The sequence below is a fragment of the Arvicola amphibius genome, chromosome 5 (assembly GCF_903992535.2).
Source record: "Arvicola amphibius chromosome 5, mArvAmp1.2, whole genome shotgun sequence".
Lineage (NCBI taxonomy): Eukaryota > Metazoa > Chordata > Mammalia > Rodentia > Cricetidae > Arvicola > Arvicola amphibius.
This window is the reverse complement of record NC_052051.1, coordinates 56,115,515-56,131,423: the sequence shown is the minus strand read 5'-3', so window position 1 is coordinate 56,131,423 and position 15,909 is coordinate 56,115,515. Positions and strand designations below refer to the sequence as shown.

General features: G+C 44.0%; 1 protein-coding gene across 6 annotated transcripts in view; it reads right to left on the bottom strand.

The window, feature by feature from the left end:
- Window positions 1–6,219: 6,219 nt before the first annotated feature.
- Window positions 6,220–15,909, bottom strand: part of Exd1 (exonuclease 3'-5' domain containing 1) — a 28,459-nt gene continuing 18,769 nt past the window's right edge. For 5 of the 6 annotated variants that reach the window (XM_038329504.1, XM_038329502.1, XM_038329501.1 and 2 more), the window contains 3 exons: window positions 12,282–12,425; window positions 10,056–10,247; window positions 6,220–7,903 (listed from right to left, as the gene is read on the bottom strand). In XM_038329504.1, coding sequence (XP_038185432.1) covers window positions 7,259–7,903; window positions 10,056–10,247; window positions 12,282–12,425 — 981 coding nt within the window. In that variant the 3' untranslated portion in view covers window positions 6,220–7,258. The remainder of the gene's footprint in view (window positions 7,904–10,055; window positions 10,248–12,281; window positions 12,426–15,909) is intronic. The other variant, XM_038329505.1, reaches the window with a different exon arrangement.

Here is a 15,909-nt window from a genome sequence, read left to right as displayed (position 1 = left end):
TTAAATTTGAAAGAACAGAACCCCTGTCCTGAAAAAACAAGAAAAAAAGAAAAGAAATTGGAAGATTATTTAAGACCTGTCTAAAAGGGGACTTATTTGAACATGCAGGCTCATTCCTCTAATCCCAGCTCTCTGGAGGCTGAAGTCACAGGACCCGAGTATAAGGACAACCTGGGCTAGGAAATAAATTCCAGAGGAGCCAGCAGGACATTACTTTCAGAGAGAAAGCAATGGGTTGGAGAGGTGGCTCGGTGGTCAAGAGCATCTTTTCAGAGGACCTGGATTCAATTTCCATCACCCACATGGTAGCTCACCACTGTCTGAGACTCCAGTCCCAGAGGATCCAATGTCCTCTCCTAGCCTCCTGGGCACACACATGATATACAGGTAAAATACCTATACACATTTTTAAAAAACATAACAACAAAGTCAAAGCTTTACGGCACCATTACCCCCAGCACTTGGGGGTATGAAGCAGAAAAAGAGGATTTCAAGGTCAGCCAGAGCTACATAGTGAAACTCTGTCTCAGCAACTGAGAGTATTCCATGGTGTAGCCACTGGTATGGTGCCCAGTGAATAAACCTCAATTTAAACTGTAAATCTCTCTCTCTCTCTCTCTCTCTCTCTCTCTCTCTCTCTCTCTCTCTCTCTCTCTCTCTCTCTCACACACACACACACACACACACACACACACACACACACACACACTTGAATGGGAGGTGTAGGCAGACTTGGTGTTAGCTACATTTTGACTAGAAGGCAGCAGGAATCAGACTGGGATACTGGGAGAAGTTTGAGCATAGGAAAAGTCAAAGCCCATCCCCACAGTGACACACTTCCCCCAAGGCCACACCTCCTAATCCTGCAACTCCCTATGAGGGGTCAAGTACATTCAAACTACCATGGGGGATGAGGACATGATATACAAAATTTTATCTTTTTTTTTCTTCAAGATTTTCATTGTTAACTGTGTGAGACCATGAATGGGAAGGCCAGAGGTATTGAACCAGAGTTACAGATACTTGCGAGCCACTGGAAGTGGGTATGGGAAAGGAACTTGGGACCTCTGCAAGATCAGTATGTAATCTTAACTGATGAGACCTTTCTCCAGCTTTGTTTTGGTTTTTATGAGACAGGGTTTTGCTATGTTTCATATTCTTGGCTGACTTGGAATCCAATATGTAGACCAAAATGGCTGGAAATTCATGGGCCACCTTCCTGCCTCTACCTCCCAATTAAATGTGTTTGTGATTATATATGACTTTCCTTTTTTCTTTCTGATGTTGGGGCTTTATCCCTGGCACTGACATACTTACACCTCCAGCCTATTACTTAGTTTATAATAATGTTTCAACTCTGAGAATTTTAAAGATGGATTAGTTTGACTTTAAGAATGTACCTTAGGTTTTTTTTTTTCCTTTTTGAGATAGGCTTTCTCTGTAGTCCTGGCCGTCCTGAATCTCAGTCTGTAGACCAGGCTGGCCTTGAATTCACAGAGATCTGCCTGTCTCTGCCTTCCGAGTGCTGGGATTGAAGATGTGTGCCACCACTGCTGGCTTTTCTTTCTTTTTTTTTTTTTTTTTGAGCTAGGGTCTCAGGTAGCCCAGGATGGCCTTGACCTTGCTATCAGTGGATGATCTCAAGTTCCTGGTTTTCCACCCTTCACTTCCCAAGTTCTGAGATTTTAGGTCTCTGCTGCCACGTCTGGTTTACAGGATTGTCTTAGCAGAAGACCATGGCAACTCTTATAAAGGAAAACATTTGATGGGGCTGGCTTACAGTTTCAGAGATTCAGTCCATTATCATCATGGTGCAACATGGTGGCATGCAGGTGGCATGGTGCTGGAGAGGGAACTGTGAGTCCTGCATCTTGACTCACAGTCACAGGAAGTGGTCTGTTTCACTAAGGTGGCTTGAGCATATATGAGACCTCAAAGCCTGCCTCCATAATGACACACTTCCTCCAACAAGATCACACCTCTTCCAACAAGGCCACACCTCCTAATAGTGCCCTTTGGGGGCTATTTTCTCTCAAACCACCAGAAAAGGATACTATTCTGTTTTCTTCCTATATAATATTCATTTTCATAGTCGCTGTCTTCTCTCCTTCCTCCTTCCTTTCTCTCTTTTTGATTGTATGTGCATGTAGGTAAGGGTATATGTTTATGTGTGTGCATCTACACTTGTATTGAGACCGTTTGACATGTTCCACTGTGTATATGTGTGTCTGTGTTTTTTGTTTGTTTTGCTTTGTTTTTTTAGGAGAAAGGGTTTCTCTGTGTCCTGGCTGTCCTAGATCTAGCTCTGTAGACGAGGCTGGCCTCGAACTCAGAGATCTGCCTGTCTTGCCCCCTAAATGCTAGGATTAAAGGCTCGTGCTATCATTGCCCAGCTCTTTGCATGTAAGCAAAGTTTTTAAACAAAGTTTCTTTTATGAAACTTGAGCTCACCAATTAATAGACCGACTGATCAGTGAGCCTCAGGGAACCACCATGTTCAGCTTTTTACATGGGTCCTGGGGTTCCAAACTCAGGTCCTCGCTGGGCAGTGGTGGTATATGCCACCTTTAATCCCAGTACCCGGGAGGCAGAGGCAGGCAGATCTCTCTGAGTTCAAGGCCAGCTGGTCTACAAGAGCTAGTTCCAGGACAGGCTCCAAAGCTACACAGAGAAACCCTGTCTTGAAAAAAAACCCACAAAGCAACAAACAAACAAACTCAGGTGCTCATGTTTGCATGGCAAGCACTTTACCCATGGAGCCATGTCCTCAGCTCCAGGTATTTATTTATTCCCCTGGCAACAGGGTCTACACTATGTAGTCCTGGCTCTCTTTATTCTCCCTCTGTGAGTATTTTGCCCACACTTATATCTATGTACCATATTGGGAGGCCAGAGGAATTGGACTTACAGATGATTCTGAGCCCCATGTGGGTGCTGGGATTTGAACTTGGGTCCTCTGAAAGAAAGCAAATGCTCTTAACTCCCGAGCCATCTCTCCAGCCCCTAGACTTTTTATAATCTAGCTCCTCCTGCTTCCATCACCCAAGTGCTGGAATTCCACAAGCCACCACACACATCATCCCTTTTAGGGGTAAAATCTTAGTATATGCCTATAGCTTTCTGTAACATACACTAAATTATGTCATCCAGGCCCTACTGTGTAACAATAACACCCATCTAACTATAACCGACTATTGATCCCAGTTCCCATTCCTGCTCCATCTCAAGATTTTGAATCTCGAATAGGATTTTTCAGTGGCAGAAACATTCATATTGGCATTCACTCCAAAGGCTGAGTATCTCCAGTTCTGTAGCATCCTTGATTCTAGTTCCAAGTTTAATTCTCTAAATTTCCCATCATTTCTGAGAGCCACACATCTTTCCAATAAATTCTCTTTTTGCTTACATTAGCTGAATCAGTTCTTTGGCTTGGAACCAAAGGAAAAAAAAAACCACCCAGAGCAAACACATGGATGCCATTTTCCTCCCGCCCCGCCTCTCCCCTCTCAACACTGAAATCCCCTTCTCGCGTGGTGCACCTCCTCCTAGCTCTCAAGAGGCATGCCCACACACTTCAGCCCCAGAATAAGCGTCCTCTCCTCTCTACAGCTTCTCTGCCTCTCTCACCATCATCAAGGACTGGTACACATTGAACATTAGCTTTTATTTTAGATAAACGTTTGCATTCATGTCTCCCACAAGATCCTCAGGGGTTCTGTTTGTCTTCGAGGAGGACCTTGCAGCCCCCATCACTGATGGATTGAATGCAGGTCATCAGACTTGGTGGTGAGCACCTTTACCTGCTGAGCCATCTATACCCACTCCTCTTTTTTTTTCTTTTTAATTCAGCATAGAGTGGGAAAACAAGGCGTGGGGGCTGGAGAGATGGAGCAGCAGTTAAGAGCACTGGCTGCTCTTCCAGAGGACCTGAGTTTGATTTCCAGAATCCACATGGTGGCTCACAAGCATCAATAACTCCAGTCCTAGGAGATCCCGTGTTCTTTTCTGGCCTCCATGGGCACTACATGCATGTGGTGCACTGACATGCATGCATGCAAAATACTCCTACACACAAAAATAAACACGTAATTTAAAAAGCGAAGCAACAACCAGAGTCCCACCTGCAGCTCACTTCTCTCTCTTTTTGGTCCCGTACAATTTTAATTTTTAACGCCCCCTTCTTTTCCTAATGAACTAGTGACAACTAGTGTAAACAGCTGGTGAGAATCATCTGCCTACACACTAGAGGCCAGGAAGTGAAGTCCAGGGCTTTGATGCCTCCACATTACATCAGTAGCCTCAGTGACTACTTCTGCATTCTGGAGTCCTCAAATTCCCCCAAGGCTATTACTATTTACAACTTGAAAGCCACCTGACAAGTAAATACTAAGAACTGTGCATAAGGACTCTGTAATAAAAACAAACGGAGGCAACACAGCTTGTTCCAGGAAGGGAGAGGAAAGAGGGAGGGGCTTCTCTTGTGTCACTTGTTGGGATGCTATCCATACACTGCTTTATTAATTTTCTCTGACAATTCCACACATGTCTATTCTGATTACTATCCCCCCACAGACTCTCATCTCCCTCCCCTCATCGAGTACCTCCTCCTCTCTACCAGTACCTTTCACAGACTCTTTTTTTTTTTTTAGACCCATTTAGTTTAACCAGGGCCAACCTCATGACCACTGAATTGGAACTGCCCCCCAGAGTCTGGTGGGATCACTAACAGGTATACAGCTAAAGACAATGATTTCCTGCTTCATAAATCTATCAGTAGGGATAGGCCCCTGAGACCCTCTTCCACCCAAGCTTGACTGACAGGTCCGTTCTTGTGCAGTCATCTACAGATGTTTGTTTTGCAATGGCTGTCTTGCCCAGAAAGTGATATTTGTAGCCCTTCTGTCTCTGGCTCTTTGTTGTTGCTTTTGTTTTGTTTTGTTTTTTTTTTTTTTTTTTTTTTTTTTTTTTTTTTTTTTTTTTTTTGGTTTTTCGAGACAGGGTTTCTCTGTGGCTTTAGAGCCTGTCCTGGAACTAGCTCTTGTAGACCAGGCTGGTCTCGAACTCACAGAGATCCGCCTGCCTCTGCCTCCCGAGTGCTGGGATTAAAGGCGTGCGCCACCATCGCCCGGCTTTGTTTTGGTTTTTAAGACAGAGTAGTTTCTCTGTGTTACCATCTCTAGCAGTCCTGGGACTCACTCTGTAGACCAGGCTGGCCTCAAACTTCCAAAAATCTGCCTGCCTCTGCCACCCTAGTGCTGGGATTAGAGGCATGCGCTACCACCACCCAGTGCTTGATCTTTTTCTACCTCCTGTTCTGCAATGCTCTCTGAGCCTTAGAGGAAAAGGTAAAATGTCCTGGTTAGGGCTGGGATCCAGTGCCCTCCTCTGGCTTCTGAGCATACACGGTACACAGATGCAGGCAAAACACTCATGCACATAAAGTAAAAATTAAAATTTTTATTTGAAAGTCCTTTCACCTCTCTTTTTATGCACGAGTGCTCTGCATACATAACTGCTGTCAGAAGAGGGCACCAGATCTCATTACAGATGGTTGTGAGCCACCCTGTGGGTGCTGAGAATTGATCTCAGAACCTCTAGAAGAACCGCCAAGTGCTCTTAGCCACTCAGCCATCTCTCCAGCCCTAAAATTTCTTTTTCATTTAAGAGCATTTCATTTAGTTTGTTTTGTTGCTGAGATGGATTTCCTGTGCCCAGGCAGGCATTCACTACAGAGCTGAGAATGACTTTAAATTTTAGATCCTCCTGCTTGCTTCTTACTCTTAAGTGCTAAGATTACAGGAGTGGGCCACTACATCCTGCTTTGGGTCTGGAATCTGAGAGTGATCACCAATTCCTTTAGTAACACTCATAAAACAACTGGTTGTCCAGTTATGCTGATGATCCTGGACTATCCCCACATCCCCAAGGTGTAGTAACATCCTCTAACAGGTGGGAGAGAGATTTGAAAAATTAGTGAAGTAGGGTCTTCCCATGGAGCCTAGGCCGGCCTCAAACTAACCTTCCAAGCCTCCTGCCTAACCTCCCAAGTGCTGGGATCACAGGTGTGCACCACCGTGTCCGGCCAGAGTAGTGCTGGGATCACAGGTGTGTACCCATGTCTAGCTAGCATACAGATTTCTAAACAAGACTCCAGATCTAGGAATTCAGATATTACTCTAAAATTTCCACACTGTCACACAAAAAGGGAAAAAGAGATGATCCCAATGCCAAAACAAGTTTATTGGTTGTTTTACATACATGTGTTATTTCTGAGCACTCAACACAAAATGCCCTCCTTGCAAGCTGTTTTTCTTCACTCTAAGGAAATGTGACAGCCCTGTGCAAACCCAATTGACTCAAATGTTACATTTCCACAAAGGGATTAACAAAGAAGCCAGCGCCCTGCTTTGTTAGGAAAACGGACAAAACCTCAAGGCTAACGAGATTTAGAGAAAATTGAGAGACTGAGCCCTATAATGGCATTACTTATTCTCAGGCTAGAATACAATACACAAAAATTCACAATTCAAGTAATATTTTAAGGAGAAAAGTACTGGTGAAGTTGGATGATATAAATTTTTTTAGCTATAAGTAAGGTTTTTTTTTTGTTTTTGTTTTTGTTTTTGGTTTTGGTTTTTCGAGACAGGGTTTCCCTGTAGTTTCTAGAGCCTGTCCTGGAGCTAGCTCTTGTAGACCAGGCTGGCCTCGAACTCAGAGATCCGCCTGCCTCTGCCTCCCGAGTGCTGGGATTAAAGGCGTGCGCCACCACCGCCCGGCCAAGTAAGGGTTTTTATATTTACTTCACTCTAAAGGCCAAGGAACCAAACCAAACCCAAACAGATAAAAATACAACTTTTGTTTTATGTTGCAGCCTGAACCCATGGCCTGTGCAGGCTGCACCAGCCCCACCACCTGCAGGAGCTGCCCACAATGTTCCTAAACTAGATCCTGCCAGATACTGAGCCCAAGCATTGTTCACTTCTTCAGATTCTCTAAACCTAAATTATGAGAAGTAATTACTCAGGCTACTGGGAATATCTCTGTATATATTGACAGAATCAGAAGTTTGACTTGGTCCATTATTTCACTTAATCCTCCCATCCGAATCCAGACACCAGGATGACACACTAAACCAAAGGCTTTTTTTCCCAGAAGCCTGTGGCAGAGACCTAACCACGCTACCCCAGGAGAAACTAATAGGAACTCTGCTGGCAGGGTAGAGGAGTCCCTTCGTGAACTCAGCAAGAAACCTTAACTCCTAAAGCAGATCTGGAGATGGGCTCATCCATGGATCTGTCTTCTCCAGAGCTGGGCAGGGCGGAAGTGTGGGAACCACAGCCTTTCCAGAGAGATGGAAGCTGTCACTTGGTGCCACCCAGGTGTCCTGAGGAAGAGAAGGAGACACCAAAGTGTCTTCATTTGGGCTTCTTACAGCTTCCTTGTTTTCTACCATTAGCAACTGTTCTATCTCCTCTTTCAAAGAAAAATGTGCCTGGGATTCATGCGTGGGAGTCAGGGAGTGAGTTCTCTGGGTTCTGGGGTCTTCTGGCCCTGTTGGCTTGTTTTCAGACTCCTCGTTGGCTTTGGCCTCCTTCATGGGAGGCAGATTATGAGACTTTGCTGTAGTTTGTTTACATTCTTTATCCAAAAAATTCTCATCCTTATCAGATTCATGACATAGAAAACGTGGAGCTTTGTCTATGCCAGAAGTTTTACAAAATAAAAAGCCTTTGATTTGGTCCTCTTTCCCTGCTGTGCGACCCCCTGGCTTCTTTGGATGCAGCCCCGTTCTGATGAGGAGGCCCTGCGCATTCACTCTGTACTCCTTTGCAGCTGCCTCTCGGCGCTGCTTCTGGAAGTCCTTGAGTTGAAGAAGCTCCTCGGGCAGCTCCATACAGGCAGGCTAGAGAAGCAGACAAGCACAGGTTTACAAAGACCGCCCCAATGTGGTCCCTAAAGTGAGTTCATCCAAATGTGCTTCAGTAGTGCCCTCTAGTGTTTCCAACAGAATGCTATTTTCAAATTTGGATTGTGTTTGTTTTGAGTAATTTAAATATTTAGTATTTAAGTGTGTGAATGTGTGTGTGTGTGTGTGTAAACATAGGAAGCGTAAGTTTCCCAGCCTGGCTTAAGTTGGCTTAGAAGGTGCACCCTCTGAAAAGCTGTAACATCCAGGTACAGTTGTTGGTGTATGTGTGATCTCAGGTGTATGTGTGTGTGTGTTTGACTCAGTAAATGGCTGTTTGTGTATGGTGACTGGAATATCACCCAGGCTTTGTACAGTGCAGACAAGTACTGTACAGTGACAACATCCCAAGTCCTAGATTACTTATCAACCCCCTCAAGTATGAATTTTTATAACTTTCTAATAAAATTAATCTGCCCAAATAGTAACATAGTTTTACATATTTCTTCAGTATCTTTTTTAGGGAGGTAGGGTCTCACCGTGTAACCTATCCTTGCCTGGAACTCATCATACCCTGACCTTAGCCTAGAATTACAAGTGTGTACTGTTATAGCATATGCATATATTTTGGGGTAATTTGTGGCTGTTTGTTTTAAGACAGGGTCTCATGTGGCTCGGGCTGGCATAGAATTCATTATATTGTTCCAGATGACATTCAAATTCTGATTTTTCTGTGTACTGGGATTACAGGTGTGAGCCACCATGCCCACTTTATGTGGTTATAGGGATCAAATTCAGGACTTTATGCATACTAGGCAATACTCTACCAAATGAGATATACCCCCAGCTCTACTATCATATTATTTTTAATTAAAAAATCTGTTTTAGTCTAGCAGTGGCGGAGCATGCCTTTAATCCCAGCCCTCAGGAGGCAGAGGCAGGTGGATCTCTGAGTTCAAGGCCAGCCTGGTCTACAGAGCGAGTGCAGGACAGCCAGGGTTACACAGAGAAAACCTATTTTGAAATACCAAAGTGGGGGAGTAAAGTGCAGAACAGCAGACAAAAATACATGTTGATCTCTGGCCTCCATAATCTCAAACACAGGCTAGCACTCCACACATGGGTACAAATATGGATATAGCACACAGACATGCATGCATACAACACAGATAGACATAGACATAAACACACAGCATGTATTAACTGCAATGTGGTGGTACATGCTTGTAATCCTAGCAGTTGAGAAGCGGGCGCAGGAGGATCAGGAGTTCATCTTCAGATACACAGTAAATTCAAGGTCAATCCTGGATATTTAAGACATTGTTGAACAAACAAAACAAGTAGCAGGGGGAAAGGTCCATTGGTTAAGAGTAACTGTTGCTCTTTTGGAGGACTGGGGGGGTCTGGTTTCTAGCACCTACAGATGGCACACAGCTATCCATAACTCCAGTTTCTGGGGATCTGGTGCCCTCTGCTGGCCTCCACCCATACTCCCTCATGCATATGCATAAACACATGCAGACAGATTCACAAAACAACATATTTTTAAAGGCAAGAAGAAGGGGACCTAGGTTGTAGCTCAGTTGGCAGAATACTTGCCTAGCTGAATAAATCCCTGAGTTTGCTATGAAGCATTACAAAAACAGGGCATGGTGGCACAGGCCTGTGACCCAGCATTGAGCAGGTAAAGGCAGAAAGATCAGGAAGTCAAGGTCATCCTCAGTTACATAGCAAGTTTGAGGAAAGCTGAGGATACACCACTCCCTGTTGTAGAAAAAAAGATTTATTGCAAGGCTATCCCAAGAAAGATGCAAAGAGTAGATATCATATTTGGGAAGAGTAGATACCATAGCCAAATCTGGTGTCCCAAGACTGTAATCCAGCTGCTCAGGAAGGAGGCAGGACAGAGATCAAGGCCATCCTATACAACTAGGTCAGACCTTTCTTTTAAAACAAAAAAATCTAGGAAGGGTTATGCATGTACTTCATTAGTACAGAGTTTGCTGAGAATGTATGAGGTCCTGTGTTTGATCTCCAGCACTGCAAACATAAACACACAGGGAGTCGCCAAAGCAACAGTGGATAGCACTATGTTCAATGCAAGGAAGAGACAGAGAATACAAACTACACCACAGAAAGCTGCACCTACCTCGGTGCCTGCAAGCCGGTCTGCAGAACCTTCTCGATAGGTGTTTAGGTACCCGTCTACTAGTGTGGTTAAATCTGACATCATCTCATCCAAGAGTACCAAGCGGAGTGGAAGCAAGTAGGTTGTTTCCAGGGCCAAGATTTTCAATAAAGGGGGTGGAAGAGGTCTTGTCAGCCATACTTCTGGATTTTCCTAGAGAAAGCAAAACCATTTTTACCCCTCTGAGATAAGGTTTCTTTGTGTAACAGCTCTGGCTGTCCTGGAACTTGCTTTGTAGACCAGGCTGTCCTCAAACTTACAGAGATCTGCCTCCTGGGTGCTGGGATTAAAGGCATGCGATACCACCACCAAGCAATTTTTAATTAATGATAAGTAAAATTTAGGCAGGTAGTGAGGTGCAAGTTCCAAGACAGCTAGGGCTATACAGTGAGACCCTGTCTTGAAAAAACAAAAACAAAAATCAAACTTAATTTAAAGCACTGCCATTAAGCCAGGGTGGTGGTGGCACATTTCATCCCAGCACTTAGGCGAATCTCTGTGAGACCGGACAGGTTCCAAAGTTACACAGAGAAACCCTGTCTTGAAAAATCAAAAGAAAAAAAATAAAAAAAAATGTGGTCATGTGGTCATAGTGTCTCTTCACAGCAGCTCTATGAGTTCAAGGCCAGCCTGGTCTACAGAGAAAGTTTCAGTACAGCTAAGCTTAGGCAGTGAAGGAAACTCTTGAAAACAGTATTATGATGAAGGGGCCATGCTCCAGTCCCAGGAAACTGCAGAACTTGGCATCTTTGGCCATGTGGTTCTAGCTTCAAGGATAGAAGAAAGGATCATGGAATCTCCTTCAGTGACTAAGGACAGCTGCTGAGGCCAGGCCTGTGTCAGCAGTGTCCCTGAATGGAGGCCTAGAGACCACTGCATGACGCTGTAAGGGGAAGAATGAACTGCCTCGGACACCCGAAATGTTGGAGATACCAGAACTGTGAGATACCTGTGGAGAGCTACCAACAGGGAGAGGAACAAGCCCAAGAGGAAGAAGAATGTTGCAATTCACAAAGACGAAAGGAGTTGGAGATCTGAAGAGCGTTCTGGCATCAGATATAAAGATGCAGGATTTAGAGTTCGCCCAGCTGGTTTTTGGTCTCGCTTTGGTCCAGTATTATTCACTGTGCTCCCTTTGCCTGTAATGTATGTCCTGTGCCATTTTATGTTGGAAGTATGTGATCTGCTTATTGACTTTGATTTTATAGGCAATTAAGTTAAGAGACTGCATGAATCTCAGAAGAGACTTTGGACTTTAGATTTGAGTTTGTTATGGATATGGGGACTTTTGAAGTTGGACTGAATGCATTTTTGCATTATGATATGGCTACAAGCCTTTGGTGACTAGAGAGTGAAATATGGTTTAAAAGAAAATGTCCCCCAAAGGGAGTGGCACTATTAGGAAGTGTGGCCTTGTTGGAGTACGTGTGGTCTTGTCAGAGGAAGTGTCTGACCATGGAGGCGGGCTTTGAGGTCTTATGTATGTTCAAGCCATGTCCACTTCCAAGTTCACTTCCTGTTGCCTGCAAGATGTAGGACTCTCAGCTACTTCTCCAGCATCATGTCTGCCTACATGCCACCATGTCCTGCCATGATGATAATGACCAAACTGCTAAAAATGACCAGGACACTGGTGGTACATGTCTTTAATCCCAGCTCTTGGGAGGCAGAGGCAGGAGGCATCTCCATGAGTTCAAGGCCAGCCTAGTCTACAAAGCGAGTTCCATGACTGCCACAGAGGTTACATAGAGAAATCCTATCTTGAGAAACTTTTAAAAAAAATTTAAGTTACCCCATTAAAGGGTTTCCTTTATATGAGTTGCTGTGGTCATGTGGTCATGGCGTCTCATCACAACAAAAGAACCCTAAAACATGCACTAAGGAAAATTTGTATATCTTTGGGAAAAGCAACTAAGATGATTTTGGTTCCAATGAATTCGAATTTCCATAAAAATCTCCCCCCATCCCAATTTGAAAATATATTTCAGAGTACTTTTAATCTATAATCAACAAATCTGAATTCTGGTTTTTATCCACTTGAAACCACAAACTGTTCCTCACCGGCACAGCTTAGATTCTGGCAATGCCCATTTTTACATGGCATCTATCACTTTTCTTATCAAATAGGCTAACAGTCCTGTGCAGACCACACCTGCAAACTTAAATGACACATCTTTTAATACTTACCTGAATACATCTTTGTCTCTCTTCTAAAAAGGAGAGGTATTTAGGGGCAACTTTAAGGTGTCTGATTAAGTTCTCCTGCAAAGTACTGATACAGTTTGGAAGGAAACCACCTGTTTCCATGGAAAACTGAAGGACATCTGCTACCTGAGGCATGAAACAGAAAACAATCAATCCCACACCTACAACAAACAAAGATTAATCAACACACAGAAAACTAATACAGTGAGAGACTTCCCTGTAAGCGCTGGGACATAGCTCTGCTGGTGCCACGCTTGCCTAGCATGCCCCAGGCCCTGGGCTCCACCCCAGCAAGAGGATCATCATCTAAGACATGGGAAATTGGAAGCCAGCCTGGACTACATGAGATGAGAAAGAAACAGAAACAGACAGAGGCACACACAGAGAGAGAGAGAGAGAAAAAGAGAGAGAGAGAGAGAGAGAGAGAGAGAGAGAGAGAGAGAGAGAGAGAGAGAGAGATCTAGATATCTTTAAATACCATTTTCCCGGAGGTCATGCCATAGATGCCATAGGTAAATTTAAGTATGTCAGTCAATTTATTTTGAAAAGAAAATAATAAACTAGGAGATCACATCTCTGCATTGTCTATTTTATCTTTTTGTTATTACACATTGGTGCCTTTAGAGAATGGGAAACAAAAGAATTTAAGAATTTTTTCTTCAGATTAGAAAAAGTAAGTTTACTGAATATACAGCAAGGAAAGTAGGCAGGACAAAGGCAGCAAAGCTAGCTGCTCAAGAACTATGTTTATTACTTAACAGCCACTCTGGCAACATTTTGGTAAGGAACGTGAATAAAAGTAAGAATTGCTATATTGGGTCAGAGATGGCTCAGTGGGTAAAGCACATGCCATGCATGTGTGACACTCTCAATCAGATCCCTAGAATCCACATAAAGCAAAACATGGCAGGTAGGGTTTCTATCTGTAATCCCAGTGCTCCTAGGGCAAGAGAGGAGGCAGAAGCAGGAGGATTCCCAAAAGCTCACAGGCCTGGTATATGCAGTGGTGAACAGCAGAAAGCAAGGACCCATCTCCATGGTTGTCTCCTGACTGCTACATGTGCACACGGTCCCTTTGTGTCTGCACCCACACAGAGCATGCACACATATCACAAATACAGGTATTTTAAGAAGTTGCAACAACAGTTTATCTGGGTGCCACAGGCTGAATAATGACTCCACACTCTCAATGTCTATGCTGGCTATGGTGGAGCTTGCCAGTAATCCCCGTGTTTCGGAGGTGGAGGCAGGAGAATCAGGACTTCAAGGTCATCCTCAGGTTGGTGCCAGTCTGGGTGAGACCCTGTCTTTAAACAGACAAAATAAAACAAATCAACTTCTTTTTTAAAGATTTATTTATTTATTATGTATAGGGTTCTGTCTGCATGTATGCCTGTATGCCAGAAGAGGGCACCAGATCTCATTATAGATGGTGGTGATGGTTGCTGGGAATCGAACTCAGGACCTCTGGGAGACCAGTCAATGCTTTTAACCTCTAAGTCATCTCTCCAGGCCACAAATCAATTTCTTAGTCCCTAGAATCTCATTATGTTCTTAATATGAATTATCTTGAATCATTTGAGTAGGTCCTAAATAAAATTACATGTTTTGTTCTGAGACAGGGTCTCAAAATGTAGCCCAAAATGGCTTAGAACCATGCAACCAAGGCTTGCCCTCAGTTTCCCCGGGCTAGAGCTGTGGGCTTGTGCCGTCATACTCAGTTGACACTTGCTCTTCTAAAGACACAGAGGAGACTTCACTGCTGCAGAGGTGACGATGACAGCAGTGGATGACACCGTTCTTTACTTCTGTATTTTTATTACATTTATCTATCCATCTGCACGGGACACAGGTTGCCATCTTGCGCTTGTGAAGGCCACGAGACAACTTGTGGGAGTTGTTTCTCTCCTTTTGTCATGTGAGTCGTCGAAACTGTGCTCAGGATTGGCAGAAAATGCCAGTACCTAGTGAGACATCTTGTCAGCCCTGCTTTTTTTTTAAATTTTCTTTTTCTTCCTCTTTTTTGGGGTGGGGGTGGGGTGGGGATGAGGCAGGGTTTCTCTGTGTAGCCCTGGCTGTCCTGGAACTCACTCTGTAGACCAGGCTGGCCTCAAAGTCAGAGATCCACCTGCCTCTGCCTCTCAATTGCTGGGATTAAAGACAGTCACCACTCATGGCCTGAGGTTTAATTTTAAAAAGATGTATCTATTTTTATTTCATGTGTATGAGCATTTTTCCTGCATGTATGTATGTGCACTAAACACTTGTTGCCTGAGAGGGCTAGAAGAGGGCCCTCTATGTGGTTGCTAGGAGCCAAACTTATGTCTTCTGCAAGAGAAGCAAACGCTCTGAGCCAGAGCCACCTCTCGTACTGTTTATGTACATGCATGTCTCTATGTGAGTGCGTGCACATGTGTGTACAGATGTTTGCATCAATGTGTGCAAGTGAAGGTCAGAAGAAGACACTACCTATTCACTCTCTGCCTATTCTTCTGAGACAGGGTCTCTTTCTGAACCTGGGACTTGTGTTTTCTCAGCTAGGCTGAAAGTCAGCAAGCCTTAGTGAGCTTGCTGTCTCTGCCTCCCTCAGAACTGGCATTGCAGGTGTTTGTGGGGACACTCAGCTTGTTGTGGGTGCTGGGATTCCATCCCAATCCTCGTCATTATACAGCAAACATTTTTGTCTTGTTTTTTCTTTTCTATTTATTTATTTATTTGTTTGTTTGTTTATTCATTATTTTTCAGGCAGGGTTTCACTGTGTAACAATCCTGGCTGTCTTGGAACTCACTCTGTAGACCAGGCTGGCCTTGAACTATGTTTTTTTGAAACAAGGTTCTCTGTATGGCGGTGGAGATCCGCCTGCTTCGACCACCACCGTCTGGCTACAGCAAGCATTTTTAACTGATGAACTGTTTATCCAGTATTGCACAAGCCATGCACGTGAATTGCACACACATACTTTTTTTTTTTTTTTTTTTTTTTTTTTGGTTTTTCGAGACAGGGTTTCCCTGTAGTTCCTAGAGCCTGTCCTGGAACTAGCTCTTGTAGACCAGGCTGGCCTCGAACTCAGAGATCCGCCTGCCTCTGCCTCCCGAGTGCTGGGATTAAAGGCGTGCTCCACCACCGCCCGGCTTACACACATACTTTTTTAAAAAGTTTTTTGAGACAGAGCCTTATGTGGTGTAGGCTGGCCTTGAACTCACTATGTAGCTGAGACTGGCCTTGAAATCCTGAATCCTCCTGCTTCCTACCTACAGAATGACATACTTTGAAGAGAGAGAACAAAGTCACAAACAATGGATGTATGTAGCTACTAGCTACTGAAAAATACAGTAGAGCCAGGAGGTGGTTTTAGTGCTTTCAGGGTCAAATCAGAAACCAGTTGAGTTTGGGTGTAGGGCTAGGCAAGGAATTTCTCATTTCCTTCAGGTCCCTTGCAGGATTCAAGTCAGATTTCATCAAGTTATTATCTTGAGCCAGATAGGGTTTTTTCATCTTTAAGAAATACTTTATTTACTTTGTTTTATATGTGTTTGCTTGTGTGCATGTGTGTGTAACATATATACACTTGGTACCTGCAGAGGTCAGAAGAGAGCATCCATTCTCCTG